The 26,063-nt window shown below is 46.8% G+C and overlaps 1 protein-coding gene across 2 annotated transcripts in view; it reads right to left on the bottom strand.

Annotated features, from left to right (window-relative positions):
- Fam214a (family with sequence similarity 214, member A) overlaps window positions 1-26,063 on the bottom strand; it is a gene marked incomplete in the record, with an annotated part of 84,321 nt that overhangs the window by 10,945 nt on the left and 47,313 nt on the right. For both annotated transcript variants that reach the window (XM_013510275.1, XM_013510277.1), the window contains 6 exon segments: window positions 88-167; window positions 1,554-1,667; window positions 4,185-6,024; window positions 6,740-6,865; window positions 7,096-7,298; window positions 8,615-8,799. In XM_013510275.1, the coding sequence (XP_013365729.1) occupies window positions 88-167; window positions 1,554-1,667; window positions 4,185-6,024; window positions 6,740-6,865; window positions 7,096-7,298; window positions 8,615-8,799 (2,548 nt within the window).

The following is a 26,063-nucleotide window of genomic DNA, read 5'->3' as shown; positions in this document are numbered from 1 at the left end:
TCTCTTTACAGTTGACATCACTTACTATGAAAGACTAAAATTTTGTGAAATTGTTTCATATTCACAAATGAATTTTAAGATAAATACCTTCTAGATGATAAGCTTTTCAGATGTAGTAATGAAGCATCCAGATCAAAGCAACCTGATTGTGTTTTTCTTTGAGGAACCTAAGGTCAAAATAACCATTTATGATATTAAAAAAAGACTGTAGTTTTTTCTTGAATTGATAAAATACTTTTCTAACAAAAGTTAAGCATATCTTTAATACAACTTCTCCTAACAGCTTACTTCCAATAATGTTGTTTATTACATAATTTCCCTGACATTCTCATTTTATTAGCTTGTATGGAAAAAGATCATTCATAAAGGCATTTTAGGTTTCAAGTGTTTAAGGACTGGAACCATTTTTTTCCTAAAACCAAATTTCATGTGGAATTGCTACTTTTTAAAATTGTACAGACTTCTATGTGGGGGAGGCTGGAATGGAGACAGCTTTAGAGCAGAAGGGAGACGAGGGCCAGCGCAAGGAGGCCAGGCCCCCTGCCTCCCGCCCGCCAGCTCGGGCCAGGCAGCCGAAGGTGGCAGAGGACAGCACCCGGGTCTCCTGGACACCAGTGCCAAGCGCGTCACACTCAGGACGACTACTGTCTCCCTCCAAATACCCTGACTCGAAAGAGCCAAACATAAATTAAAGAGAAAATCGTGTTCAATATGACAGTTAGGAAGATCTGTTTTTAGAATATTAAGCATGGATAAAATATCTGACTCACAGATGATAGCGGAAAACCTAAACATCACAGTTTTGAGAGTCGCCTAAGCTCACCATGCTTACGTATCGTGGTCAGAACTTAGTTGTGCAATGTTCAACTTATACTCCAAAGCCTTGAAGCCTGGACGGTTCCCTAATTTCTTCGAACACAGAATGTTCCTTATTCCATCTAGTTCTTTTGGAATGTCTAAAGTTATCATTCTGTCCTCCACGGCTCTTTCCGATCTCACCTGTTCTTCATCGTGTACCACATCTTAGGTGCTTTCTAGATGTCTGTTGCTTCCTCACTCAGTTCCTACTCCGCCGGTTCTAGGCCACTACTACCAAACCCTCGGAGCGTGAGTGTCCGCGTGCGTGCACACTTCACATACTGCATTCTTCGTATCTAGAGGTGCTACTGCTTTTCCCAACCCACAGGCTGCCCCATCTTAGCCTCCGGGCCCCGCCTTCTTTCAGCGCTCGTGCAGGAAGACGCACTTGTGGCTCCCTGCGGGCTCTCTACCAGGGCTCAGTACTGAAGCTCACCTTTCTTCTTCCTGCCGACTCTGTACTGGTGCTGTGAGATCATCTTTAAGAAAAGGTGACCGACTTTTAAGAAACTAAATCTGAGGCAGCCTGGGCTGTGGATAGGGGCTGCCCGCTTCCTGTGCCAGCCACAATGGGTTCCACAGGATCGAATTTAACACCGCTTAAATATTCTTTAATTAGAATTCCAATCAAGTGACTTGCAAACATTTCAGATGTTTGCAGGTATTCAGCATGAAATAAGAGAAAAACCATTTACAGGACTTGAAAGAAGAGGCAATCCAGTTCGGGGGTGAAAGGCTCGGGTCGAAGTCCCATCCAAGGAATGAAAGTTAGGCTTTCGCCAGACACTCGAGCATTTCAGTGCAGTCCTCTGTGAGGGAAAGAATGGCTTTTCAATGGTGACATTTAAAGACAACTTACATGCCATTTACAGACCCTGTGTGGCTTTCAGATTCTGACATACTCTCAAGCGTCACGTCCTTGGTCCTGAGCACATAACATCTCTACTCTCTGCCTACAGTCACGTGGGAAACAATACCTGTGTTTTTCTTTCTTTGTAATATGCTGAAGAAATGTTCTAAGTGTGCCCAGAGAGCTGCTTTATCAACACATTTACTCAGAATCTAGCATCGAACAGACTAGTATTTAATTCGTGAAAAACAACTACTTTGGAAGAAAAAAATCACGACATTTTAAAATATAAAACTATGTCAACATCAATAGCCATTTTCATAGGATTTAATTTGCTGTTGCATGATATGGAAACATCAGAAATACTACTAATTTTGAAAGATATATAATACAGTCAAAAGTACCAGGCTTTTGATGTGATTTAAGAAACAGGCAAGGCGGACATGGTGGCATGTACTTGTAATCTTAGCTCTTTGGAAGCTGAGGCAGGAGTATCACTTAAGCCTAGGAGTTCGAAGCCAGCCTGGGCAACATAGAAACCTTGTCTAGGCCAGGTGTGGTGGTGCACACCTGCAATCGCAGCACTGGGCAGGCTGAGGCAGGAGGGTCACCGTGAGTTTGAGGCCAGTCTGGGCTACACAGTGAGGCCAGGCCAGCCTGAACTGGAGGGCAAGACCCTGCCTCAAAAAGACCAAAAAAAAAAAAAAGACCTTGTCTAAAAAATAATTAAGGAAAAAAAAAAGGGAACAGAGGGAGGAGAAAAAAACCAAAATAAAGAAGGGAGGGAGGGTGATTCTTAAAAATTGGGCAAATGTCAAAAAACCAGAAATGCATAAAACACATGAATAAAAAATAAAAATCAGAAAACACTAACTTGGAGTTCAGCTTTCCCTTGGACCAGCGCCGTGGCAGTGGACAAGTCAGCTGCCCACTCTGGCCCGTGGTCCTTTGCTACTGATCTGAGTCAGGAAAGACGGCCACCCACACAGGGCAGGTGAGGGCCAAGGAGTGACGTGTGGAATGCACACACAAACACACAGCAAGCGCTCTGCACTGAGCTTGAAACACGCCCATGGAAATCTAGTAATCACAGTGGCTTGAAAACACCATGGTCAGATTAAGCCTCCCTGCCAATTACCAGCAAGGATTATAAAAATACCAGTGTTCTCTCTCTTCCTGCTGTCTTTCTTGCCTTCCTTTTTGTCTTTCTTCCTGAGATGGGGATCTTACCATGTTGTCCAGGCTGGCCTTGAACTCTAAATCCTCCTGCCTCAGCCTCCCAACTAGCTGGGATTGCAGGCCTATGCCATTGCACCTAGCAAAAAAAGTACTTTTCTTAAAGCTAGGGTAGGTTGCTGTGGTAACCACCATTTTAGGGAATCTCTTAATTCAGATAGTATGCTAAAGGTTTACAAAATAAATTACTGGATCATCATCACAACCCTGAGGCAGGCAAAGGAGAATCGAACATTCGTACTGTCCGCTGAGACAGCGGTATCAGCGGTGACATGAGCCACTGCATGCCCTGGGGGCACCATGCATGAGCAAGGGCACGCACAGCTGGCAGCCAGAGTGCTCACAAAGCCACAGGGAGCTGAGGGGAACTTCCCTGAGTCCTGCTTACTCCCCATCAACCACTCCTAAGTAAGGCAAGGAATGCAGAGGGCCGCGGAAGGGAGAGGGCCGCAGCACTGCACGGTGCGCGCCCGTCCCCTCTGCAGGCACAAGGAGAACCTGGGGCTCCGGGTGAGACCAACGGGGTGTGTGTGGGCCGATGGCCTTGAAGACCTGCACAGACTGTTCCTGGCACGCCAGTCACTCTGGGGCTGTCTCTTATCTGTCCCTGTGAAACACCAGAAAAAATCAAGTGTTCTCTAATCATGTGATGTCACGGAAGGCAAGCTACCAAGACTACACTGCCTCAAAGTAGCTTTATCTATATTAAATAGCATTCATTCATTCTCCAGAGTCCTCAGTGAGTGCTGGGATTACAGGTGTGCACCACCATATCCAGCAATAGCTGTTGTTAAAAAAAAAAGCCACCACTCATTTCTTGATTGATTGTGGTATTGGGACTGAACTCAGGACCTTCGCACTGAGCTATACTGAGCTATACTCTGAGCCCTTTTCTTATCTATTATTTTGGGACAGGGTCTCAGTAAGTTGTTAAGCTGTCCAGGCTGGGTTCAAACAGGATCCTCCTGCCTCAGCCTTGGAGGTGCTGGGATCAGGGGCAAAGGCTACCACGCCCAGCTGGTCACTCCCAGAAGACCTTCACTTGCTCTGTTTATCTAGCATCTGTTGTAAGAGGATGGTCTACTGGCCAGGGTGTTAATTGCTCAGCGGGGCTAGGGTGGCAGACCGTGGCTTCCATGGGGGATGGGCACCACGGCCATTACAGCTGCATCTCCTGTGAACAAAACTCAAGCTTAATACACAGCTAAGACTCGGATTTGAAATGTTAGATGTTACCTACCAGTATCTTTGTATTTTTCAGTTGTTCACAAGTAGACAAACATCCTTTTATACTCTTCCTTTGAGAACAGTTTTGAGTTTTTTCAGCCACTGAATCTTTCTTATCCTCTTCATTTTTTAACTGGTCTGATTTTTTGCATTTGAAACCTTCATTGTTTTTACTGAGATAATTTTCTATGCTATTAAGCTGAGTATTTCCATCGTATGTCTTGGACTTTGCTGAGTCCTTATTTGAGCAATTATTTTCATACTTGTTCAAACAGTCAGACATTTCCAACACAGTAACTTTCCTATCTGAGTCGACTGTTTCTGAGTTGTCCAACTGGAGACTGTCAGAAGATTCTGGGTTACAGCTGTCAATGTTTATTATCTGTCCTTTACACTTATTCCTGCAGACCCTTTTGTCAATACTGCTGCGATCCGAATACTGGGGGTCAGTTCCAGTGCTGCCTTCTTGCTCCTTAAGCTGTGGCTCCGCAAGTGTATTTTCCAGTCTGCTAACCAAACCCAAGTCGCTGTCGTTGCACCGGGACGCGTTCGAGGCGGTCAGCAGAGCAGCAGCTTTGTCCCCGGCCTCTGGCCACGCGCTCTGGATGCTCTCGGGAGGACTGAGTGGGCACTGCGTCTGTACTTGGGGTTTCACAGAGGGCTTTTCTCTACTGCTGCATTTAAAAGAACCACAGAACTTATCAGGTAGTAAGCTTTTCCTGTTGGCACCTTCTCCCAGCAAGGGCAGCTTGGAAGGAGGAAGGGAAGCAGAGGTATCGTCCTTGTTCCCCTTCCACAGGTGCCTGTCCTCACAGGAGCTGCGGAACACTTTGGAGGGAAGGCTGCTGGGGTCGCGCAGGTGGGAGGCCGGCCGGGGAGCCCGGGATGCTGTGGGGTCAATGTGTTCCAGGTGGTGGGCGATCCTGGCGATCACGTCCTGCCGCTCCTGCAGCAGGGAGCCTATCAGAGGGCTCGCCTCTCCAGTGCCCTGGCGAGGGGACAGAGCACCGGAGATGCGCGTCTCACTTTTCCAAGGATCTGGTTTCCCTCGAATGTTCCCCTCACCGACATCCTCCGTGGAGGGGAACTCTGGACCCCCAAAAGACATGGAGAAAGTGTCTTTACCTTTTCTCACACCATCCCTCTCTCGGGATGCCTGGCAGAGTTTGGGATGCAGGGGATTGGACTCCTGAGTGGGGAATGGGGGTGCAGAAACATGGGAGGTGCTGGAGTCACAATGAATCAGGTGCTGAGCGATTCTCGCAATGACTTCCTGTCGGTCCTGAATTAAGGAATCTATCAAAGGGTTCGTCTTGCCAGCTGGCTGCCAGGAGCTCTGGTGGCTGCAGATGCTGGAATCCACCACTGGAAGTGATTTCCAAGTTCTCACCGACGTTTCATGTGGCTTCATGTCTCCTAGGCCACTCAAGCCCAGAAGACTGGCCCGAGACGTCCCATACAGGGACTTCCTGCCCGCAGCCGGGTGTGGCCCGCCCTGCCTGGTGGCTGCGGTGTGCTCCAGAGCTGGGCCGTCCCTTCCGTGCGGCACACTCTCCGGTGCCACAGTCCACGTCTGCCTGCCACATGGACGCTGAGAGCTGTTCGGACCACACTGCTCTGCTTCAGAAGTGCGAGGCTGCCGGCCTTTATGCTCATGCTCTTGAATTCTCTCCTCATAAAGGCCAAGGTTAGTGTGAATACTACAGCTCAGGACCGGGTAGTTAGACTGTCGGGGTAGGGACTGGACGCTGACTTTCAAGGCCACATTGTGAGAAACGTTGGGGACAGGAAACACGTGTTCAACTGGAGTCTGGGGGAAACGCCACTGCAGGTCTGCGTCAGCGGCACTGATCCTAGAGTCCAACAGAGAAGTACAGAGTCAGCGGGCTACTCGAGCACACCTTCACCACTGCACACTGTTTCTACAACGTGAACAATCATGCGCTCGTCTTTGTCTGTAGGAGCTCATTCTTAGCCACTTTATCGTGCATACAATTCTGGTAAAACCACTGCAAGAGAGTGGTACAAAGCTCAGTATTAGAATTTTAAAGTGTTTGTCAAAACAGGGAGAAAGGACTTCCTCTTTACCAATGAATAAATGGGCTAAACGGGCTCAGCTGTGCGCGACGTGATTAAGGGAAACTCTCGTGCCCGCCTGTGTGCGCGGTGCACCCCTCTTAAAGCAGGGGCTCTCGCTCTGCTCCCGGGCTGGCCTGCAGCGCCCGCCGGACGCTCTCCTCGGGCTGGGGCTGGGCAGCCGGGCCCACAGGCGGGGTCACGGTGCCGGATCTGGGTATTGCCAGGACAGAAAGGTGGAAGCTTGGACAATGTCTCCACCTCACAACGGCAGTACTAAATCCATTCTTGCATCTCTAAAGTAGGCTTAAAGGCGCTCTGGATATTATTTTGTAAGGAATTTAACCCAATCAGCAAAACTCCTAAGAGTCAGTCTCAACTTTTCCGACTTGTTAGAAGAAAAATGTCACGTTACCCACTCCCATTCAGGCGCGAAGGGATGACCCATAGGGTGCAAGGGGGTGCAGGCCGCCCCTTCGGCCCAAGACCTACCTGTACAGGATGTTCCTCGGAACAGCTCCGTGAGACACACTCAGCCAAGCGCTCAGCTGGGAAAAGAACACGAACGAGCGGACAGCCAGCAGGAGAGTCTTCTCCTCAACGAGTCGACCGCCATTCCTAAGGGAAGCAGCGACGTGTGGTCCAGAGTCAGAAGCACGCAATCGTGAATTTCAGGAAGCGACAGGATGAAACAAACCTATTAGCAGGGTGCCTACTTTCAAGAGCGCGGGGACGCACTCCCCAGTACATGTGAAGTGCTGAGCACCCAGCCCCAGCGTGCTCTCCCGGGCACAGGGACGTGAAGACCACACCCTTAGATGGTGTGCAGGGGGCGGTGGGAAGCTTACTGTCGGGGCACTGGCTCCAGGACCCATCTCTCCAGCAGCAGGGCGTCCGTCTCCATGGCAGGGTCGGCCAGGTCGGCCCCCTCTGTGCTGGGCCCGTCGTCGCTGTAGCAGCAGTCTGGGAGCAGCGCCACCTCCACCACGACCGGAAGGCTGTTCCTCCACAGCACGGTGACCTCGGACCTGGTTCGTCTGGCTTGGCGACACTTGGGGAAGAACAAGCACAGGGGAAATGTCTCCATCACTCACCTGGTTTCGTGCTCAGGGTTGAAAGTCCCACGGGAAGGCAGTTACTGGAATAGATGAGTTATCTGAGGTAGAGTTTGCTCACCTTGGCTATTTAGGGTTTCTCATTTTTTGTCTTTTTGAGACAGGGTCTCGATATGTAGTTCAGGCTGGCCTTGAGCTCACTCTGTAGCCCAGGCTGGTCTCGAACTTGCAATAATCCTGCCGCCTCAGCCTCTCAAGTGCTAGGATTACAAGGATGCACAACTCCTGGCTTAAAAAATTCTTTTTTTGTTCCGTTTTTTTGAGCCAGGGTCTCACTATGCAGTGCAGGCTGGCCTTGAACTCACTTTGTAGCCCAGGCTGGTCTCGAACTTGCAATGATCCTCCTGCCTCAGCCTCCCAAGTGCTGGGATTACAGGCATGTGCCACCATGCCCGGCGGTTTTCTCATTAAAGAATGCACTCATGGTAGCCAGCTCTAGAGCACAGGATGAGCATTATTCATGTAGGTACTCACTTTTTTTTAAATCACTCTTGTCTTCATATATGCATGAATGACAGGGCCTCACTAAGTCACTACGTTGTTTAGGCTGCGAATTTGTGACCCTCCTGCCCTAGCCTCCCAGAGTGCTGGGATTCCAGACCATGCCACCAGGCCCAGCCTGAGTACGTGATGTGCATTTTCTTAGGAAGGCATCTTTGCTTTACCTTGTGGAGAAACAGCTGGCACACACCATACCATGTCTGACAGGTCTCAGGGTTGGCCCCATCTTGCCTAGTTTTTCATTTCATTATCACTTCATGGGGAAGATTAATTCTTAAATCTGAATATTAAATTATTGAATACTAATTTTCATTAAATCCTCAAAACTGACACGATGTTTAAGAATTTGGACATTTGAGAAACTAATAAGTGCAAGAAAAATTCTTAAAGCAAATTATATTTCATCTATCAAAATATTTTAGCAGTATTTTTTAGCAGTATTTTTTATTTTTTAATAACAACGGTATACTGCAATTAAAGAAAAAAAGAAGAGCAAGCGGGAAATTCATTAATGTGAGGAAAAGAATCCGAACCTCCACTTACGAAGTCAACGCCATCACAAAGTGGAAGCGCCAAGGCTGAGACTCCACAGTTAGGAAACTCAAATCACAACTGCAAAGCCAGGCAGACGGAGGGCAGGGCCGACTTCCTACTTAACGTGGACTCTGGAGCTGTGATTTCCTGAAGGCTACACCAGAATGTGAACTAGTCTGCAGGAGAAGTGGTGCTAGAAAGCACGGCCGGGGCTCACCTGGGCCAGCTTGTCGCTGCACTCATGGCGGGTGGCGACTGGGTGACGGGACTGAGCTGGTGGGCAGTGGAAACTCTCTGTTCGACCTTTCACGGAACATTCCGGGGTCCGCCCTTCTGTTATTAGCAAGGCCAGAGAAACCAGGAACTCCTCTGCGTCATATTCAAAGTATTCATCTAGCGTATCTGGTATGGAAAGAAAAGGACACTCCAGTCAGGTTCACAGCCATCCTCCCTGTGATACACCTGGGGCCGCAGCACACCGGGCTCTGAGAATGCCAGCAAGGAGATCCTCTGCGCGTCCGCAGCAATCCACAGCTTGCTCTACAGCCATACGGAGTCACCCACAGGGGGAGAAGAGAAGAACAACATAACCCACGTACAGTGGACCCTTAATTCACAAAGCATGCAGAACTGTAAGAACTGATGTATCATTCCAAGTTCTACTTGAACAGAACTACTTAAACTTAGGCCATAAAATTGTTTTTTAACCTAAACTACAGTTAGACTACTTAAGATTTCTGAATACACTTACTATCCTTACAGATAATTATATTTTTAAAAATCAGGTACAATAGGTTTTTTTTTTAGTACGAATTATCCCTCACAGCTAGAAGGCTAAGCTATATTATTACGTCATGGTTTTAGCCAGGCTGTCTTATTACTATTATTACATATGAGAGAAAAACACTGCTCCCTGGTGCTTCCCCTCGTCCTCTCCCTGACATGGGGACACTCACGCACAGGGTCCTCTCTGCCTCTGGTACTCAGGGACCAGAGTCTCAGAGAAGAGGGCCCCAAGGAGCTGCGTGAGGCCTACCCTGTGAAGCAGGAGCATTATGTTTCGGTTACGACCCAGCTCCGAACAATGTAACCTATACCTCTGTCACTTAATTGTGATCATTTAAGAATTCCTCATAAGGACCAGGGATATAGCTTGGTGGCACAGCGCCTGCCTGGCAAGCACGAGGTTGTGAGTTCAATTCCCAGGACCAAAAAGAAAAAAGATGTTACTAAGGATTCCTCATAAATACTGTAACTTTTAAACTTTTGAAATTGTTAACCTGGTATGCAAACTGAACACTCATGCACAAATACGCACACAATTTAATTTGCTGGGCACTTTTGGAAAGGGTCTCCTCTCTGTCACGTAAACAGCACACCCAGCGCCCACTCTGCGTATTCAGTAACAGGACACAGACCTGGAGCACTCGAGGCCCTGGTCCCATGGGCTCTCGGATTCCCAGGTGACCAAGATGACCACCGGGACAGACAGGTGCGGGCTGCAAGGGCAGAGCAGACCGCAGCGTGCACAGAGAACTCTCCTGGAGAAAGCGGGAGGACAGGGACTGTGCGAGCTCCCCAGCAGCACCTGCGCCCAGCCTCCGGCAGCTTCACACCCCAGAAGGAGCAAGTTCTACTCAACATGCAGTTAAGATGTTTTAGGAAAACTCCAAAACGACCACCTGTGGCACATGCAGCAGCAGCCAGCATGGCGCGCCTGGATTCCCAGCCCCTGCTCCCGGCAAGGAGCAAGCTCCACTGTGGGCACGCGGCACACGGGTGCCAGCTGCCCACCACCAGCCTGACCGAGCGGCAGGGGCAGCATGCAGGTGCACGTTCTCCCTGGCCTTCTGTCCGGAGCGCACATCCCAGCTTCCCTCCAACACTGTGGTCCTGCTCAGCAACCACAAGTGAGCCAAGGGTCCTGGCAGGCACCTGACCCGCTCCAGGCCTGGCCCCAGGGCTTCGTGCTCAGGAATGCCAGCTGGGCCGTCCGCTGTACTCGGGCCCAAGGCAGGGCCGCCCGGGACTGAGCAGTGGCCACTGGCTGCCCTGAGTATGGGACAGCAAACTGAGAAAGAACGGAACAAGCAAGGTGGCACGTGGGAGATGACCCCGTGGCCACAGAGAGCCAGACAGAGAAATTCTCTGACATTGTTCCTGTCCCCCACATGCCTCCTGACAGAGAGCTCTGTGCCTTCAGCTCTGCAGGCGGTCAGCGGCAATTGCAAGAACCCTAAGAACTGCAACGTAGTCTCAAGGAATTATAGAAAACACCTGTCAAAAACCACGAAGACTGACGCTAGGCACGGTAGTGCGCATCTGTAATCCCAGCCACTGCCGCTCACAAGGGGGTCTCTAAAATAATTAGGTTAGTGCCTGTGTTCTGCATGCAGCCATGCCCCTGCACAATTCAAATGCTGATGCCAAACATAACTGCGCCGAAGACAGGACTGCGGGTGGCCTGGAGAGCCGCACAGGCGAGTGGAGAGAGAAGGGCTCACCTCCAACTCTGGCCTTAAGTGCGGGGGGGAACATGCACTTCCTGTGAAGACACTCAAACCTGCAGCAATTCGTGATGGCCCAGGAAGACTAACTGAACAAGACGACAAGTTAAAAAACGTGATTTCAAAGATTTAAGAAAGCTTTGTCTAGTTAAAAAGTAACACATCTACTAAGCAATTGATAAAATTCAGAGAACAAAGAGAAAAGTAACAATAGCTCCAAGTCTCATTACACAGACCCTGGGTACTAACCTGGCTGCTGCCGTATGCTTCCTCGGTGTGGGCTGCCTCAGGCCAAGCTCAGGGTCAGACTCCTGCCCGCCCCTCTGTCTGAAGTCTAGTTTTCAATACCATAAGCAGTCTTTAAAAATGTGAAATTTGGCTGGGAACACAGCTCAGTGGCACAGTGCCTGCCTGGCAAGGGCAAGGCCCTGAATTCAATTCCCGGTACCAAAAAAAAAAGAAAAAGAAAAAGAAAAATAAAAAGATAAAGAAAAAAGAAACTCATCTTGGGAGGGCACTTTCTCGTGCACCTGAACCCAGAACCATTTGGCTGCCACACGTGGCTGACAGCCTCCAGACCCTCACTGGGGACCTGCCCGGGGCAGCGGCCCGAGTGTGGCTTCTCAAAGTGCAAAATGCCCAGGGCCCGCGTCCTCACCCTGGACACAGATGGCTCGCTGCCCACCCCCTTTGCTGGCACTGGTGACCACACCACAAGCACACACTCTGCCACTCAGCCATACTCCTAGCCCCAGACACTGTCCCTGCCACCGTCCATGTCCCAAGCAAGCACAGTGTCTGTGTGGTGCCAGGGACTGAACCCGTGGTCTTCACGCTGAGCTGCATTCCCAGTCTTTTTTTTTTTTGAGACAGGATCTTGCTAACTTGCCCAGGCTGGTTTGCATTTGTGATCCTCCTGTCTCAGCCTCTCAGAGTTCTGGCATTACAGGCATACCTGGATACACTTGAGTAGTTCTGCTGCTGACAGAATTATGGAAAAGTACCAGGTCCAATTAGAAAAGGAAATATAAAGAAGGGGTGGGGTTGGAGGAGGAGGAGGAGGAGCGGGAGACAGGAAGACAGACAACCAGCGCTCTATGACGTCTCCTTATGCCTCCAGAAATGTAACGACTCTCCAAGGCCTCTAGCAAGGAGTGACTGATGCAGTAGAAAACATCATGCTTCAAGTGACAAAAAGCTAAACTTTATGAAAAGTACTTTTAACAGTATAATATTTGACTAAAACTTCATCATTATATCCTTAGCAAGCTAAACAAACTCCCAAACCATGAGTAGGGTTTTCCATCCTTTGGATGACCTGTTCACAAATTTACTCAGGGTGCTAAGCGTTTAAACATACTGAGATACAAAGTAGAGATGGTAGTAATTACGTATTAATTATCTGTGTAACTACCACATAAATCTTATAAGGAACAGTATGGCAACGCTCCTATATGGAAGTACTCTATGATGACAACTTTCAGGAATTTGTCAGGAAAAATAGCTGAGTTTTAATAAATGAGAATACAGCAGTCATTACAAAAGTTGTTCCAGGTGGTGGCACATGCCTGTAATCCCAGCAGTTGGGAGGCTGAGGCAGGAGGATCGCTGCGAGTTTGAGGCCAGCCTGGGCTACAAAGTGAGTTCAAGCCAGCCTGAACTGCATAGTGAAACCCTGTCTCAAAAGGACACATACACACACACACACACACACACACACACACACACACACAGTTGCCCAGTTGAAGGTTTTTATAATGTCAACCTCTAAAACACCAGAAAGCAGAGTTTACTGAAGTAAATAATATGACTAGTAATTGGGAAGTATGAACAATTCAACAGGTATATCTTGATATTTTGAGGACTTACACCAGAAATAAAGTTTGATTTTGGGGCATCTGAAAAGATTTATATGAAGTTTTCCAGCTAGACGAACATAGACTACTAGACTTACTAGTTACACATTTTAGAAGAAATAAATATTTGATGTAAGATACAAGACTGAAGAAAACAAGGGATGCTGTGAATTTTCACAGGCTATGAAGGGCAGTTCTAACAAGTACTTTGATTGTTTTTCCTGTTCTTTAATCAGCATAGCAGCCAAGGTAATTGTTTCCAGACATAAATCTAATGATGCCATTTTCCCACTTAAAACTCTTCACTAGTTTCCCAGTGTATTCAGGATAAAATTTAACCTCCCACCCTCGCTTCCAACGCCTCCTGACCTAATGCGGGTGGCTGCTCCCAACATCACCTCCCGCCATGCTCAGCTTAATGGTACCTGTGCGGGCATCTTCCTCGCCCACCTTCTGCAGAGCAGACAGAACACTCAGCACAGCATCTCGTGCAGTCACAGCGCTCAGAGCTAACATTTTCATACTCACCTGCCTTTGTTCTTCCTGGCCCTGCTTTGGGAAGCTACACAGTGTGCAGAACAAACGCCTGGCCCATGGCGGTTTTATAACAAACATTTGCTGAATAAATGCAGTAACAACCTGCTTGCTGGTTTACGCTAACTGAGAGCCCTTTGTCTGTCTGGTTGCCGTTGTTGGCATACTCTCTTCTAACTTTTAGCAGATGTCTCAGATGTCTCCACTCATATCCAGCTACATTTTTCGTGTTATCAATATTATCCTAGTTCTCACCCAACTTAAATGTTTGCATCTAAAAGGGAAATGTTTCAAGCCAATTAAATCTTAATTTCTCAACACCAGAACCAGTATGGTATCACCTCTGTGTCAACACAAACGCCTGCATTAAGTCACCAAACTATGACCTACTTTAAGAGATAATAGGTATTACAAAAAGTAATAACTCTAATTAAAATATATTATACTAGATAATGGTTTTATTTACATGTTTAAATTTTTAGCTAACAGAAGTTTGACTAATACCAGTTGGACAGCCATAATTTATTTACAGTTTAGTATACATGTGCTCCTTCAGGACTGATATTTTGTATATGTCTTTTGAAGCATGTGCATGCACATGTGATCCCACAAACGTGTGGCCATATGTACTCTTTTCCTTTAACAATGCTATAGACATCTTTCCTTGTCAAAAGCAGACCCACATTATTTTAGATACAACTGTACCACAGTCTACTGAACTGATCCTATAGTGCTGGACACCTAAAATTGCTGGACACAAACATTTTCATAAATATCACCAATCAGCTGGTTCAGCACACTTGTTCTATTACTTCCTTGAGGTAAATTCGTAGGAGAATCTTGCTTTATTTTGCCAGCCCAGTCTCTATGAACTTAAAGGATATTATTTTTAGCTAAATTTTCTGCGCAGCCACCCCCAGGTCTTCCCAGGCCTTCCCCCACTGCTTTCCATGGTGTGAGGAGCAAATCTTCCTGCTGCCTCACCAGGCCACAGAAGCGAGCTGAGCACGCGGGCAGCAGGCTGGCACGAGGTGCGGTCAGGCAGGTGCAAGGTGGGGTGGCCGCAGACTAACCCGGCACTGGGGATGACACTCTTCTCCATCCCTGTAGACAGAGCTCCCAAGTGCCCCTGAACTGCGCCGGGCCCCTGCTCTGAGTCAGGTCCCAAGACACCAGCAATGCGTATATGGTGGTGCAGCCTGGAAGAGCTCGCACCAGGGGCTCTCAAGGAGCAGGGTGGGGCGGGTCTCCTGTGGTTTCCTGTGCTGCTTCTCAACAGCAGAGCTTCACAGACTGCCAGGGCTAAAGGAGGCTGGTTCAGCCACCCACCAGATCTCCCAGTTGTGCTGCTGGGAGTGGTATCTGCCCATTCTTGACCTCTTCCAGCCATGAAGAATTTACTTCCCAAGTGTGTGTCTCATCCAGTGACAGAGAACCTTTTAGAGACGAACGCCCAGACTGCAACTCAACACCCACTTATTTATTGCAAAGTACCAACACTGCTATGAAAATTGAACACTGAGGTTTGAATTTAGGAAAAACAACTCTTACGTTAACATCTCCTGACTTAAAAATAACACATGGCATAGGTTCGCTGCCACTGGTCATGTATGGATCACCAGCTGCTAAGAAGTTCCCTGTTTTTGGACAGAACGGAACCTGAGCTGCAGAGCAGAAGCTCGTGTCTCCATAGAGCAGCCACTGAGTCTTGGCTACCGTGACCTGGTGCACCCGCACCCCTGCCCTTACCTGCCCTGCACCGCACGGCAGAGCTGTCCTCCCGGAAGTCTGTTCCATCCCAATGCTCTCGGACAACGCCTGTTCTTTGTCCATTTACCAGCTCACTGCCCAACCCTGAAGCCCACAGCAGAGCCAGAGCCACAGAGAGCCAACTACTCGAGCTGTGTCACGGCAATGCTGACACGAAGGCTGCCGTGAGCTACACAGGGTGGCCCTTGTTACTGGCGCATCTCCTAACGCTGTCCGCGGTCTCTGCTCCTGCAGCGCCTGCTCACCACTCCCCTTGGCGCCTCTTCTCTTCTCTCTACCTTGCTGCAGCAGTCTCAAGAGCTGCCTGGCTCCCTCTCTCTCCCTAACACTTCCTGTGCCCACCTCTCGCCGACTCCGCACTGCTCCCCAGAGCTCTGTGGCAGGTGCTGACACACAAGCCTGGGGTCACAGACTCACCTGCGCGAGGCGACATTTCACGCTGCCCCGTGGACGGGCTGTCCTGCAAACCGCAGCAGCTTCCACACTGGGGCAGGGCTGGCCCCTGTGACCATGAACAGGGCAAGGACAGACCGCGCTGTCCAGCACCAGTGCGGGCAGCTCGGGAAGGGGATCAGCACCACGCAGTCGGCTCCAGCGTCGCGTGCACCCGCATCCCATGACAGCAACATGCTCGCCGTCTCGCGGCGCGTCTCTGACAGCCGAGTTCCACAACCGCACCAACAGGTCCAATTGCTTATTTGTGTGTCCCAATTTCAAAGTCATGTGTTACATGTTTACATGAGAATTATAAAGGAATCTATTTTACTTCCAGATGAGGAAAATAAGGTACAAATATATTAACTTTTTGCTCCAAGTTGTATACTGAAAACACAATCTAGGTTTCTTGATTCCCAGTGCAACTTGTTTTAAATACTATGTTCTAAAATAATGAGCAAGAGGCAGAGTTAACTTTAGTGACAAGAGAAAAAACCAGTAGCTGTGGCTCTAAGTGTAAAAACAATTATGTATGTGCACTATCAGTTTAACATTAACCACAAATAAATACTGTCCCTTACAGAAAAGTATCTTCAAATTCTGTAAGAGTATTCTTTATTTTTGATGTTAACCCACAACATGTTAACCCACAACTTGATTTCTTAAAACCCTCAACACACTGTTATAAAACACAAGTGATGTGTGAACATACTTATCAAGAAATTACTTTTAAGAGCAACTTTCTGAGGTGTGTGTGGTAGCAGAAACCTAAAACTCAGCAGTCAGGAAGCTGAGGCAGGAAGAATGTAAATTCAGGCCAAGGCTGGAGAAATGAAGAGTCTTAGAGGACCTGCCTCAAAATTAAAAAAAAATAAAATAAAAGGTTGGGGATATAGCTCAACGTGAAGATGCAATACCACCAAAAAAAAAAAAAAAAAAAAAAAAAAAATTCTGGACTTTAGTGGGGTTTGTTTAAATTCAACCAAATATTTTCACTGTCTAAATATATGACACACTAACTATCAAAATTCAAAATGATGGCCAAAGCACTGCAGTTAAGGTACAATCTGAAAATTTTCAGTCATGTTTTTATATAATTTAAGGTATTTTAAAACCGGCTATACATTTCATTGTCACATAACCAAGCCCTCACACAAAGAGGAACACCCCACCCCCCGGGATGCACTGCGTGCCGCCCCGGTCACTCTCGAGAGGACACAGAGCACTAGACCTGCGCCTGAGGGCAGGCCCCGGGCCAGCTCTGCTCCTCACTAGCTCGGGCCCGCACAGGGCACACACCGCTCTGCCTCAGCTTGCTCGCTCAGTGAAGTGGGGAGAATGACAGTGGCAATGTTCAGACTCGAGAATGCCTTCAGAACACCGCCTGGCACCTACGGGACACCATGTAAGCTAAGCGCCAGGACACAGGTCTTCCCTCGTTTCACAGATGAAATGTGACATCTGTAAAATCACTTGCTCAAAGCCATATGCACCATCGGTGTAAGGAACTACCTCAAAGCCCGCATTCCAGTAAGTGTTCTTAATGCTGGAGGGCAGAAGCACACAGGTATTCTTACTTCTGATGAGAATGATCCCAAGACCACCTCTCAGCTTCAGACACATGCTCTACAGGAAGCTCATCAGACAGATGTATTTTCAAGGATTCCTAGTATTAAATAATTTAGAAGTTACTCCTTTCTTTTTAAAAAGTTCTCTCAATTTAGGTATTATAGGAAAAGCCCATATTGTGCGGTTCTGGAAAAAACAATATCCCACTAGAAACATTGTCCTTACAATGCTTAGTTTTAAACTGTACAACTTCATCTGCATAGGAAGTGCTCCAATGTTTTGTGCATTTAAAGCACTTATAGTTAACCAAAACCAAGCTCGGTCCTTTTATCATCCAAGAAAAGTAAGCAACTTCTCTGGGAAAAAGGACAGGGAAAATTAAAGCTGGACATGGCGGTATATGCCTGTAATCTCAGCTACTCAGGAGGCAGAGGTAGGAAGATTGCAAGTTTGAGGCCAACCTGGACAACTTAGATTCTATCTCAAAAAAAAGGGGGCCGGGGATATAGATCAGTGGTAAATCTCTGGCCTGAGGCCCTGGGTTCAAATCCCTAGTACTAAAAAAAAGGAGAGACCAAGTGTTGGCTTTCACATAGAATTCAGGAATTAAAGAGCTCTAAGGAATTCTCAAGAGCATATATTTTCATTAACTTACAGGTGAGAAAATTAAATTTCAGAGAGGTAAAATGCCTTGCTCAGAAACTCACAGCAACATAGTGATAACAGGAAGCCCTAGCAGCCCTGAATATAAAATATCAGGAACGTGGGGACTTATTTCCTACTCTCACCCAACGTGTCCTCCCAAACTTTACCCACTCCTTAGTCCAACCCCAACTGCAGTACAGGCAAGAACCATGGACAGAGACCTCAGTGCCTGAGGTGTTGTGAGCTTAGCGCCAGAGTCACTCTTGATTTTTATTTTAGGCTTTTATTAGTATACGTTGGCGATACATAATAACTACACTGGTTTTCAGGATTTAGTACACATATACGCAGACACACATACCATATCTCGGTCACTGCTCGTCTCTGGTCCCTGTACCAGTTTCCAGCCCCGGAACTTTCTCACTGTTCTTACTGACACCCTGCAGAGAAGTTTCCAGTCAAGTGGGGCAGATGTGGAGGGAAACCCTCCCACGAGCTCCAAGAGTCTGGCTGCAATCACTCCACTACCACGGCGGCCTCTGCATTTCCTCGGCCACACGGAACAGAGCCCCCGCGGAGCGCACTCATCACGGCACTGCCAGTGCCTAGCGCAGTGCTTGGGCACGGAGGGTGCACAACACGCACTGGGACTTTGATATTACTATGACTTTTTAGAAAACAGAGTTTAACTTATTTACACTGATTATAACAAAAGAGTTGTACACACACACATACATACACATACACACACCCTTATCACATTTACATGTCCTCCTGGGCCTTAGCTACTGGTGTTTTAAGAGAATTTATTTCTCAACAACACCCCAGATAGCCAATTTGCTGTCCGACAGTGTCTTCACCAAAACACTGAAGCCTCAAGTCATTTTGAAGGCCAGGCCCCACACACTTCATCAAACCAAGTTTCAGAGAAGCTAAGGGTTTTAAAGCACTGGCCAGTTCTCCAATCACAAATTCCAGTGGTTGTCAACAGACAGGAGAGAAAGGCACACCCACTGTCTGTGAGAATAAGGGATTTTAATTACGCTCCAAAATGATTCCCGACTTTTTCTAGTATAATTTCTTTGTAGACATTCCGACAATCAGGCCTGGCACTCGTGCTTTTTGGTATATGTGTACACACATACACAAACATCTAAGATGAACTAGTGTGAACAATGTCAATGCAAAATATTCACTTGCTAATTGTAGATACTTTACCATCAACAGTACAGGTTGAGTTCTTAGCTCAAGCATCAGAAGTGTTCTAATTTTAAAGTTTGCTGGATTATGAAATATTTGTAGACTTTACATCCCTAAGCATCCCTAATCCAAAATTCCAAACCTCCCGAGTGCTGACCTGATACAAGTGGACAATGCCACCCTTGACCTCACGTGACAAGGTGTAGTCAAAGGCAGGCACACTAAAAATACTGTGTAATAGAGTCTTCAAGCACCGGAATCCCAGCACGTGGGAGGCTGGCACAGGAGCTGGGGCCAGCCTCGGGTACAGTCGGCCCCAGGCCAACCTGAACTGTATAAGGAGACCCTGAAACAAAAAACCAAGCCAAACCATGTACCTTCACTAGAGAGAGTATACGACATGTGAATGAATCTGCCTTTAGATCTGGGTCCCACTCCTAAGATATCTCATTAGGTATCTGCAAGGATTCCAAATCCAAAAAATTCCAGAATCTGACACTTTTTGTTACAAGCATTTTTGGATAAGGGATGATGAACCTGTACTCAATTTATAGCACTTTTTAACTTCCGGTATGACAACAAAGCTGAAAAATCCAAGTACTAGGACAAAATCTGCCTATTTTACCATATGCGTTATTTCTAGAATGCATTTTGCTTTTTCCCATGTGAGACTGTGGTTCTTAAGCAAAAAACATCTTGAACCCCAAAACAGAGAACAACTATTAATGTAAAGTTGGAGGATTTCCTTGCAGTTGGACAAATGACTGAAATGCTCTAAAACAATTTCTTGCTGACCCCAGACACTGCATGGCCAAAAATGTTTAATTCTGAAATTCAGTGGGCAGCCCCTGGCTCTCTCCTTAGCACAGGACTCACTTGTGAGCTAAGTAAACGTCACTGAATATGCGGTAAGCCCAGTCCACGGCAACGCTGTACGACGGCCGCTGACTGCATTGTGCGACAGAGTCCTCTGGACACCGCGGATGCTTTTCTGTGGCAGAGCTTAAGCCAGTTCTGTGAGTGAGTTGAACCCCTCCTACAAACTATAAATGTTTATTACCTGTCTGTCTCCTGCAAACGCCAGGAGGGAAGGGATTTGATGAGCTCTGTGGGCTAATGCAGCCTTCGCACCCAGAACTGTCTTGCTGCCATATATAACAGGCCAAGAATCTGTATGAAATTATATAACCTATGTAATTACATAAACTAATATATAACCAGACAGGAACCATGAAAGACAGTATTTCTTTAATAACTTACCCTTTGTTATAGGAAGCCAGCTACACACTCATTGATTAAAAACACTTCAAAGCAGAAAAGACCAATTCCATCTGGGTTTTAGTTCAGAACAGTGTTCAAAGTTTTAGTATCTCAATTTATTGAACATCAAATATTGACTATAACTTAAGCAAGTGATTTTAGTCTTATTTCTCTATTTTTGATATAGACATTGATCATCATATTGTTTATAATTATTTCTTCTGTTGGTATTGGATAAATGATATTTTAAAGATTAATTTTATTAAGGATTAAATAAGACACCCAAATTATAACTAGTTTTAAACCTCAAATATTAAAATGTGATACTTTTTCTAGAGAATTGTGATTCTGAAACACTAGCATAGGTGGGAGAGAAAATTGGGCTTTATGATCAAACATGTAAATTCAAATACTGAAATACTCCGGGAAAACTGGAGTAATAATGTCCTACTCTCCACTTGAGCTGGACTCGGAACCCTGGCCTCAGGCAGGGGAAGAAAGCATCCGACCACTGAGCTGCGTCTCCAGCCTGTGAAATAACATCCACCTCTGAGGTTTCTGGGTCCCATTCCTAGGATATCTCATTAGATAGAATGTCCAGAAGTACTCTGCCCTTTGATTTTTAGCATACCTTGTGCTACGGCAGGAATTATCAGAGTCACTTTCAGTTAATATTTAAACTTCAAGTAGCAAACCCAGTACAGTCAGCATTTAAAAACTCTGTAAAGGTCTATGCCATACATCTGAAGACATTCACATTGAAGTTTTCATACAAATATCGCAGAATATAAATTAAGAAATTACTGATTTCATGGTTTATTTCCTTTATATGTATTTGAGTCAAGGAATGTCATAAGCATAAAATCTTCCCAACTTAGGAAATGAAATGAGATTATATATATAATATAGTTGATGGCCAAAACAATTTAAAGCTAAAATTCATGTAAAGTATTTTTTTAAAACAGAATTAACCTTTAAACACTGTTTTATAACTACAATAAGTAAAATATGTGCGGAGAATTCAGTTTTATAGAGAAAGATCCAGTGTGTCCAATCGTGGGCAAGTTCAAGCACAGTACCTGGTCTCTTCATCTGTGCAACAGGCCTGGTGTTGGAGAAAGAAGCCATCTGTCTTTCCCAGGGTGCGCTCCTATACACGCAGGAAGGACAATGCACAAGCCTTACCTCCTACCAGGGGCTGGGCTGGATGGCGAGCCCTGGCTTCTGTAAACACCCCTTTTGTGAATTTCTGTACAAAGCATGGTGGGTAGCTAACACCAGGGCCTGGCTCTGGTAGTCACTGAGCTCTTTCCAGGTGGGATGGAGCAACAAGGGTGTGATTTATCTCACACTCAGAACCACAAAAATAGACAAAGCTGTCCCACAAAAAACCCTGTTTTCTGACACTGGACAAAAGACAGCTTAAGATGGTGACGTCTAAGAGGTAAGAAGCAAGGGAGCCCCCCAGCTGCCCTGGAGCAAGTTTCCAGGCTGGGATCCAGGCAGAGGCCAGGCAGGGCCCAGCAGACTGGAGCAGGGACAGAGAACAGGAAGGGAGGGTCACGGTGGGTAAGCACCAGGAAGACAGAAGCAGCACACTAGGAAGAGCACTCACGGGCTCTCAGACAAACACCAAAACAGAATGAAACCCTCTCAACCAAGAAGTTGTCCCCTTTTTTTGAAGATAAGGTCTCACTATGTAGTACAGGCTGGCCTTGAACTCAGTAGTCCAGGCTGGCTTCAAACTCACGGTGATGCTCCTGTCTCAGCCTCCCAAGTGCTGGGATTACAGGCCTGTACCACCCCACCAGCTTCAGCTAACAATTCTTTTCCAATTTTAGTACATGTGCTGCTGAAGCAAGCACAAAAATTCTTTTAAAAACCAAAGCGGAATGCTTTTTTAGATATAGAAAAGTATAAAACAAAACAACAAAAAAATGCATCACTGGAAAACCTACAGGACCAAAAATGTTAGAGAAAGCCCTTTTGGGACTCTAAGTCTACACAAAGAGCCACAGAAACTATAAAATATGTAGGTACATACAAATATCCTCAGTTTTAAATTGGTTTTAAGTATAACTGATTTTTTCAAGAAAAATAACCACCATGTATTGGAAAATCTGTAGCAGTGCAGATGGAAAGTGTGTGACAACAGCAGAAAGACCAAGAGATAGTGAAATAGAAGACTCAGACGCTGTACTCACAGCACGTAGGCTGCCAGGAGGCAGGTGATGCTGACAATTAGAAATGTACAAGACCAATCCTACTAATAGGAAGAGGGGAAAGACGCAAAGCAAACCTAGGAGATCTCACTAACAAGTTAACAGGAGAGACAAAATGGAATTTTAAAAAGACTCAATCCGAAACAAGAAGAAGGAGAAAAAAACCGAAAAGAACAGAGACAGATTAAGATGAAAAGAAAACAACAAATAAGACACTAGGAGACTCCAGCCAATTTACGACACCAGCAGCTACTGCAAGCAGGAGTGGTCAAAGCATCCCAACTAAAAGCGGGCACTATCAGACTAGACAAAAAAATCACGAGACAGCTACCGACGTCAAGTCCATGCAACCAGGCTACCAGCAAGAGGGTGGGAAAAGACACTGCCCTGTGGAGAACACACATTAGCGTCAGAGGAAACAGACACCAGATCAGATGCCGCTGCTGCTGGCCATGGGCCCTTCACGACAATAAAGAAGCGATTTGTCAAGACAATGTAGCAGACGCCGGCTAGAGAAGAGGGCTGTAAGATCTCCAAGAGTTTGGGAACTAAACGACTGAAGTGACAGTCCTTAGATGATCCCTTACTCTGAAGTGAGGTCACCAAGCACTATGGGCGGAATCCTGCCCCTTGTATGCTGAAGCCCTGACCTCCAATGAGACTGTGTTTGCAGACAGAGCCTTAAGGAGGTAATTAAGATTAAAGGATAGCCAGGTGAGGTGGGGTACCTGGCCATGCGGAAGGATGATGAGTCCAATGCGAGCTTGGGCAATCTAGGGAGACCTTCTCTGAAAAATAAACAAACAGACAAGGGCTGGGATGCAGCTTAGTGGTGGACCACTTTTCTAGCTTGCATGAGGCCTAAAGTTCAACTCGATACGGCCAAATCATCAAGCAAGCAAGCAAGCATGCACATTGGGTCTTACTCCTATAGAGGTGGAGGAGGAAAAGGAGGGAGAGAGGAGAACAGGGACAGAGGAGAAGGGAGGAGGTAGAAGAGCGATCTCTCCCTCTCCCTCCAGGCTCACGCACAATTGATACTGGCCAGCATCTTGGGCCTCTGCCCTCCATGGTGTGATAAAACAAACTTCTGCAGTCTGAGCCACACCGCCTATACTACTTGTTACGGCAGCACAAGCCCACTGATACACCAAGCAAAGGCAGGAACCGGGCTCCGTATTTCCTGTCCCGTCCTGAAATGCAGATGGACTTGCAATTAATTCCTCTCTCTCTTTAGAGACAGGGCCTCTCTATATGCCCATGTGCCCAGGCTGGCACAGAACTTGCAGTTCTCCTACTCAGCCACTAGAGCAGCGAGGACTGTGGGCACTGCCCGTCATAATCACCCAGTCCCACGCACGGTGTTACAGCGGCACGCAGCGAAGCAAGCCCGGCGCCTCAGATCACCTGCGGTTATAATCACAGCGCACCACCTCACATAATTGTTCTGGTCACTGAAGCAAAGGGTGTCAGACACTGAGTCATTAGTCTTACTCAAAAGGAAGGAATCAGTCTATGCATGGTTACTTAATGAAGTCAAGGGGAGGCAGGGGAAGGGGAGAAAATCAAGACAAAGAATGAGGAATAAAGAGAAACAAAAATCATGACAAAGGCAAGCAGAACTCAGTTGGGTGTGGAGGTTCACAGCTGTAATCCCCGTCTGGAGGTGAGGCAGAAGGGTGAAAAGTTTAGGGCCAGCCTGGGCAACTTAGTGCTACTCTGTTTCACAATAGAAAGGGTATACAGCTCAGTGCAAAAGTCCAGGCTTCAGTTCTAGAACTGCCAGAAACACACCCCCCACGTCAAAGCGCGGCATCTTCTACTTTCCTCTGCAACCCCGTTCGCCCATCTCGAACTTGCCTGTCTCCGAGCGCCCTAGGTGCCACCTGAATGCCCTGGCCGTTGTCTTCCCTGCTCTCAGTCCTGTCAACGCTACTAAGCCCTCACAGCGAGACCGTGTCTCAAAAAAAAACAAACCGAAGCAAAAAGCGGCAGCCTCACCCTTGATGAATAAAGAGCGGGTATTTTTTTCTGGTGAATATTTTTAATACATGGTTATTTCTTAACTAAAATAAGGACAATGCTTTGAAAATGTGGCATTCTTCAGCAACTGTTGTTAGAGGTTTCTCTGTTTTCTCTTCTGGGATCATGACAACAGCTCTGTGCTCAGCTCCCTGAATCCCGCCTCCCACCATTCCCATCAAGCCCTGAGCGCCTGGCCAGAATTCTGTCTAAAATGTAAGTGTGCCTATGATGGACTGCATTTCCACAACCATTTCCATATTTGCTATTTAAAACCTGAACTCCACTCTTTAAGAGCCAGCTTAAAAGTCATTTAGCAGAGGCATCCGAAGCCTCTCGTGCTCCCTCGGGGAAATTTCCACTGCAGGACTTCCACGAGAGCTGATAACCAGTAAGGCAGAGGTTGGCTCACTCGCCCCGGGAGGCTCCACATAAACAATCCGATCACACAAATCGAGTTCTACTGCTTTTTCTTGCCTTATTACAGTGGAGAGGAATACACTGTGGTGTACAAGTAGCTACAGTGAGTACCTTCTTTCTGATTTCAGCAAAAAAGATTCCAGTATTTTACCATGAAGTATGATTATTAGCTGTGGATTTTTCAAATATGTTCTTTTTCAGGCCAAGAAGGTTTGTTTATAAGGTCATTTTGGTTTGATAAATAGCATGTAAAACAAATCCTTCAAGGAAATGGTACCTACTGCTTTAGAATACTCCATGAGTGCCAAAGAAATTTTAAAACAAAAAAACCTCTAACAACAATTGCTGAAGAATGCCACATTTTCAATGTATTATCCTTATTTTAGTTAAGAAATAACCATGTATCAAAAATATTCACCAGAAAAAAAAAACTCTCTCCTTATTCATCAAGAGTGAGGCTGCTTCTTTTTGTTTTTTTTTTTTTTTGGTACTGGGAATTGAACACAGGACCTTGCACTTGCCAGGCAGGCACTTATGCCACTGAGCCATATCCCCGGCCCTGGTTTGGTGTTTTTGAGACAGGGTCTTGCAATGCAGTGCAGGCTGGCCTGGAACTCATTATGTAGCCCAGGCTGGCTTTAAACTCCTGGCAATCCTGTCTCAGCCTCCCAAGTGTTGGGATTACAGGTGTGTGCCACCATGCCCAGCTAGCTGCTTCTGGAAGACAAGCTGCTGGCAGCTACAAACTCAGAACTTTATAGAGTCCTCAGCCTTTGAATATTCACTTGCACCAGTGTCTCTGCGGGAGCCAAAAACCTTGAATTTGGGCAGCTTCATTTGTGCCTCTTGTTTTGAGGCCTTCAGCTGCTTTGTCTGAGTAGCTTCTTATTACTGGCTCTCCTGCATGCAAACTGTCACTGTGGAATTCTTCAGCCTTTCACCATGCTGGTGAGAAGACTTCCAGGAGGACGGCAGAGTGGTGAACAGCAGAGAAACAGCCTCTCCGAGAGGAATATAACCATGCTGGAATATAGCAACGTGAGGAAGGGAAGGAGGAAGGGGGTCCCCGGGACGCAGGAAGGACTGGAGGTGAGAACTGACGCCCGTGGGGAGAGCGCAGAGAGAGACTTCAATGAAGAAGAAGGTGGTGGCGGCAGCGCTCTCTTCGAGCCCGGATGGGGCGGCTCAAACCTGCAGACACACAGTGACTACTGGTGACCCAGAGG

The sequence above is a fragment of the Chinchilla lanigera genome, unplaced genomic scaffold, assembly GCF_000276665.1.
Source record: "Chinchilla lanigera isolate Chin_1 unplaced genomic scaffold, ChiLan1.0 scaffold00008, whole genome shotgun sequence".
In the NCBI taxonomy this organism is placed as follows: domain Eukaryota; kingdom Metazoa; phylum Chordata; class Mammalia; order Rodentia; family Chinchillidae; genus Chinchilla; species Chinchilla lanigera.
Note: the sequence above shows the minus strand (reverse complement) of the source record. Positions and strands in the feature narration are given on the sequence as shown.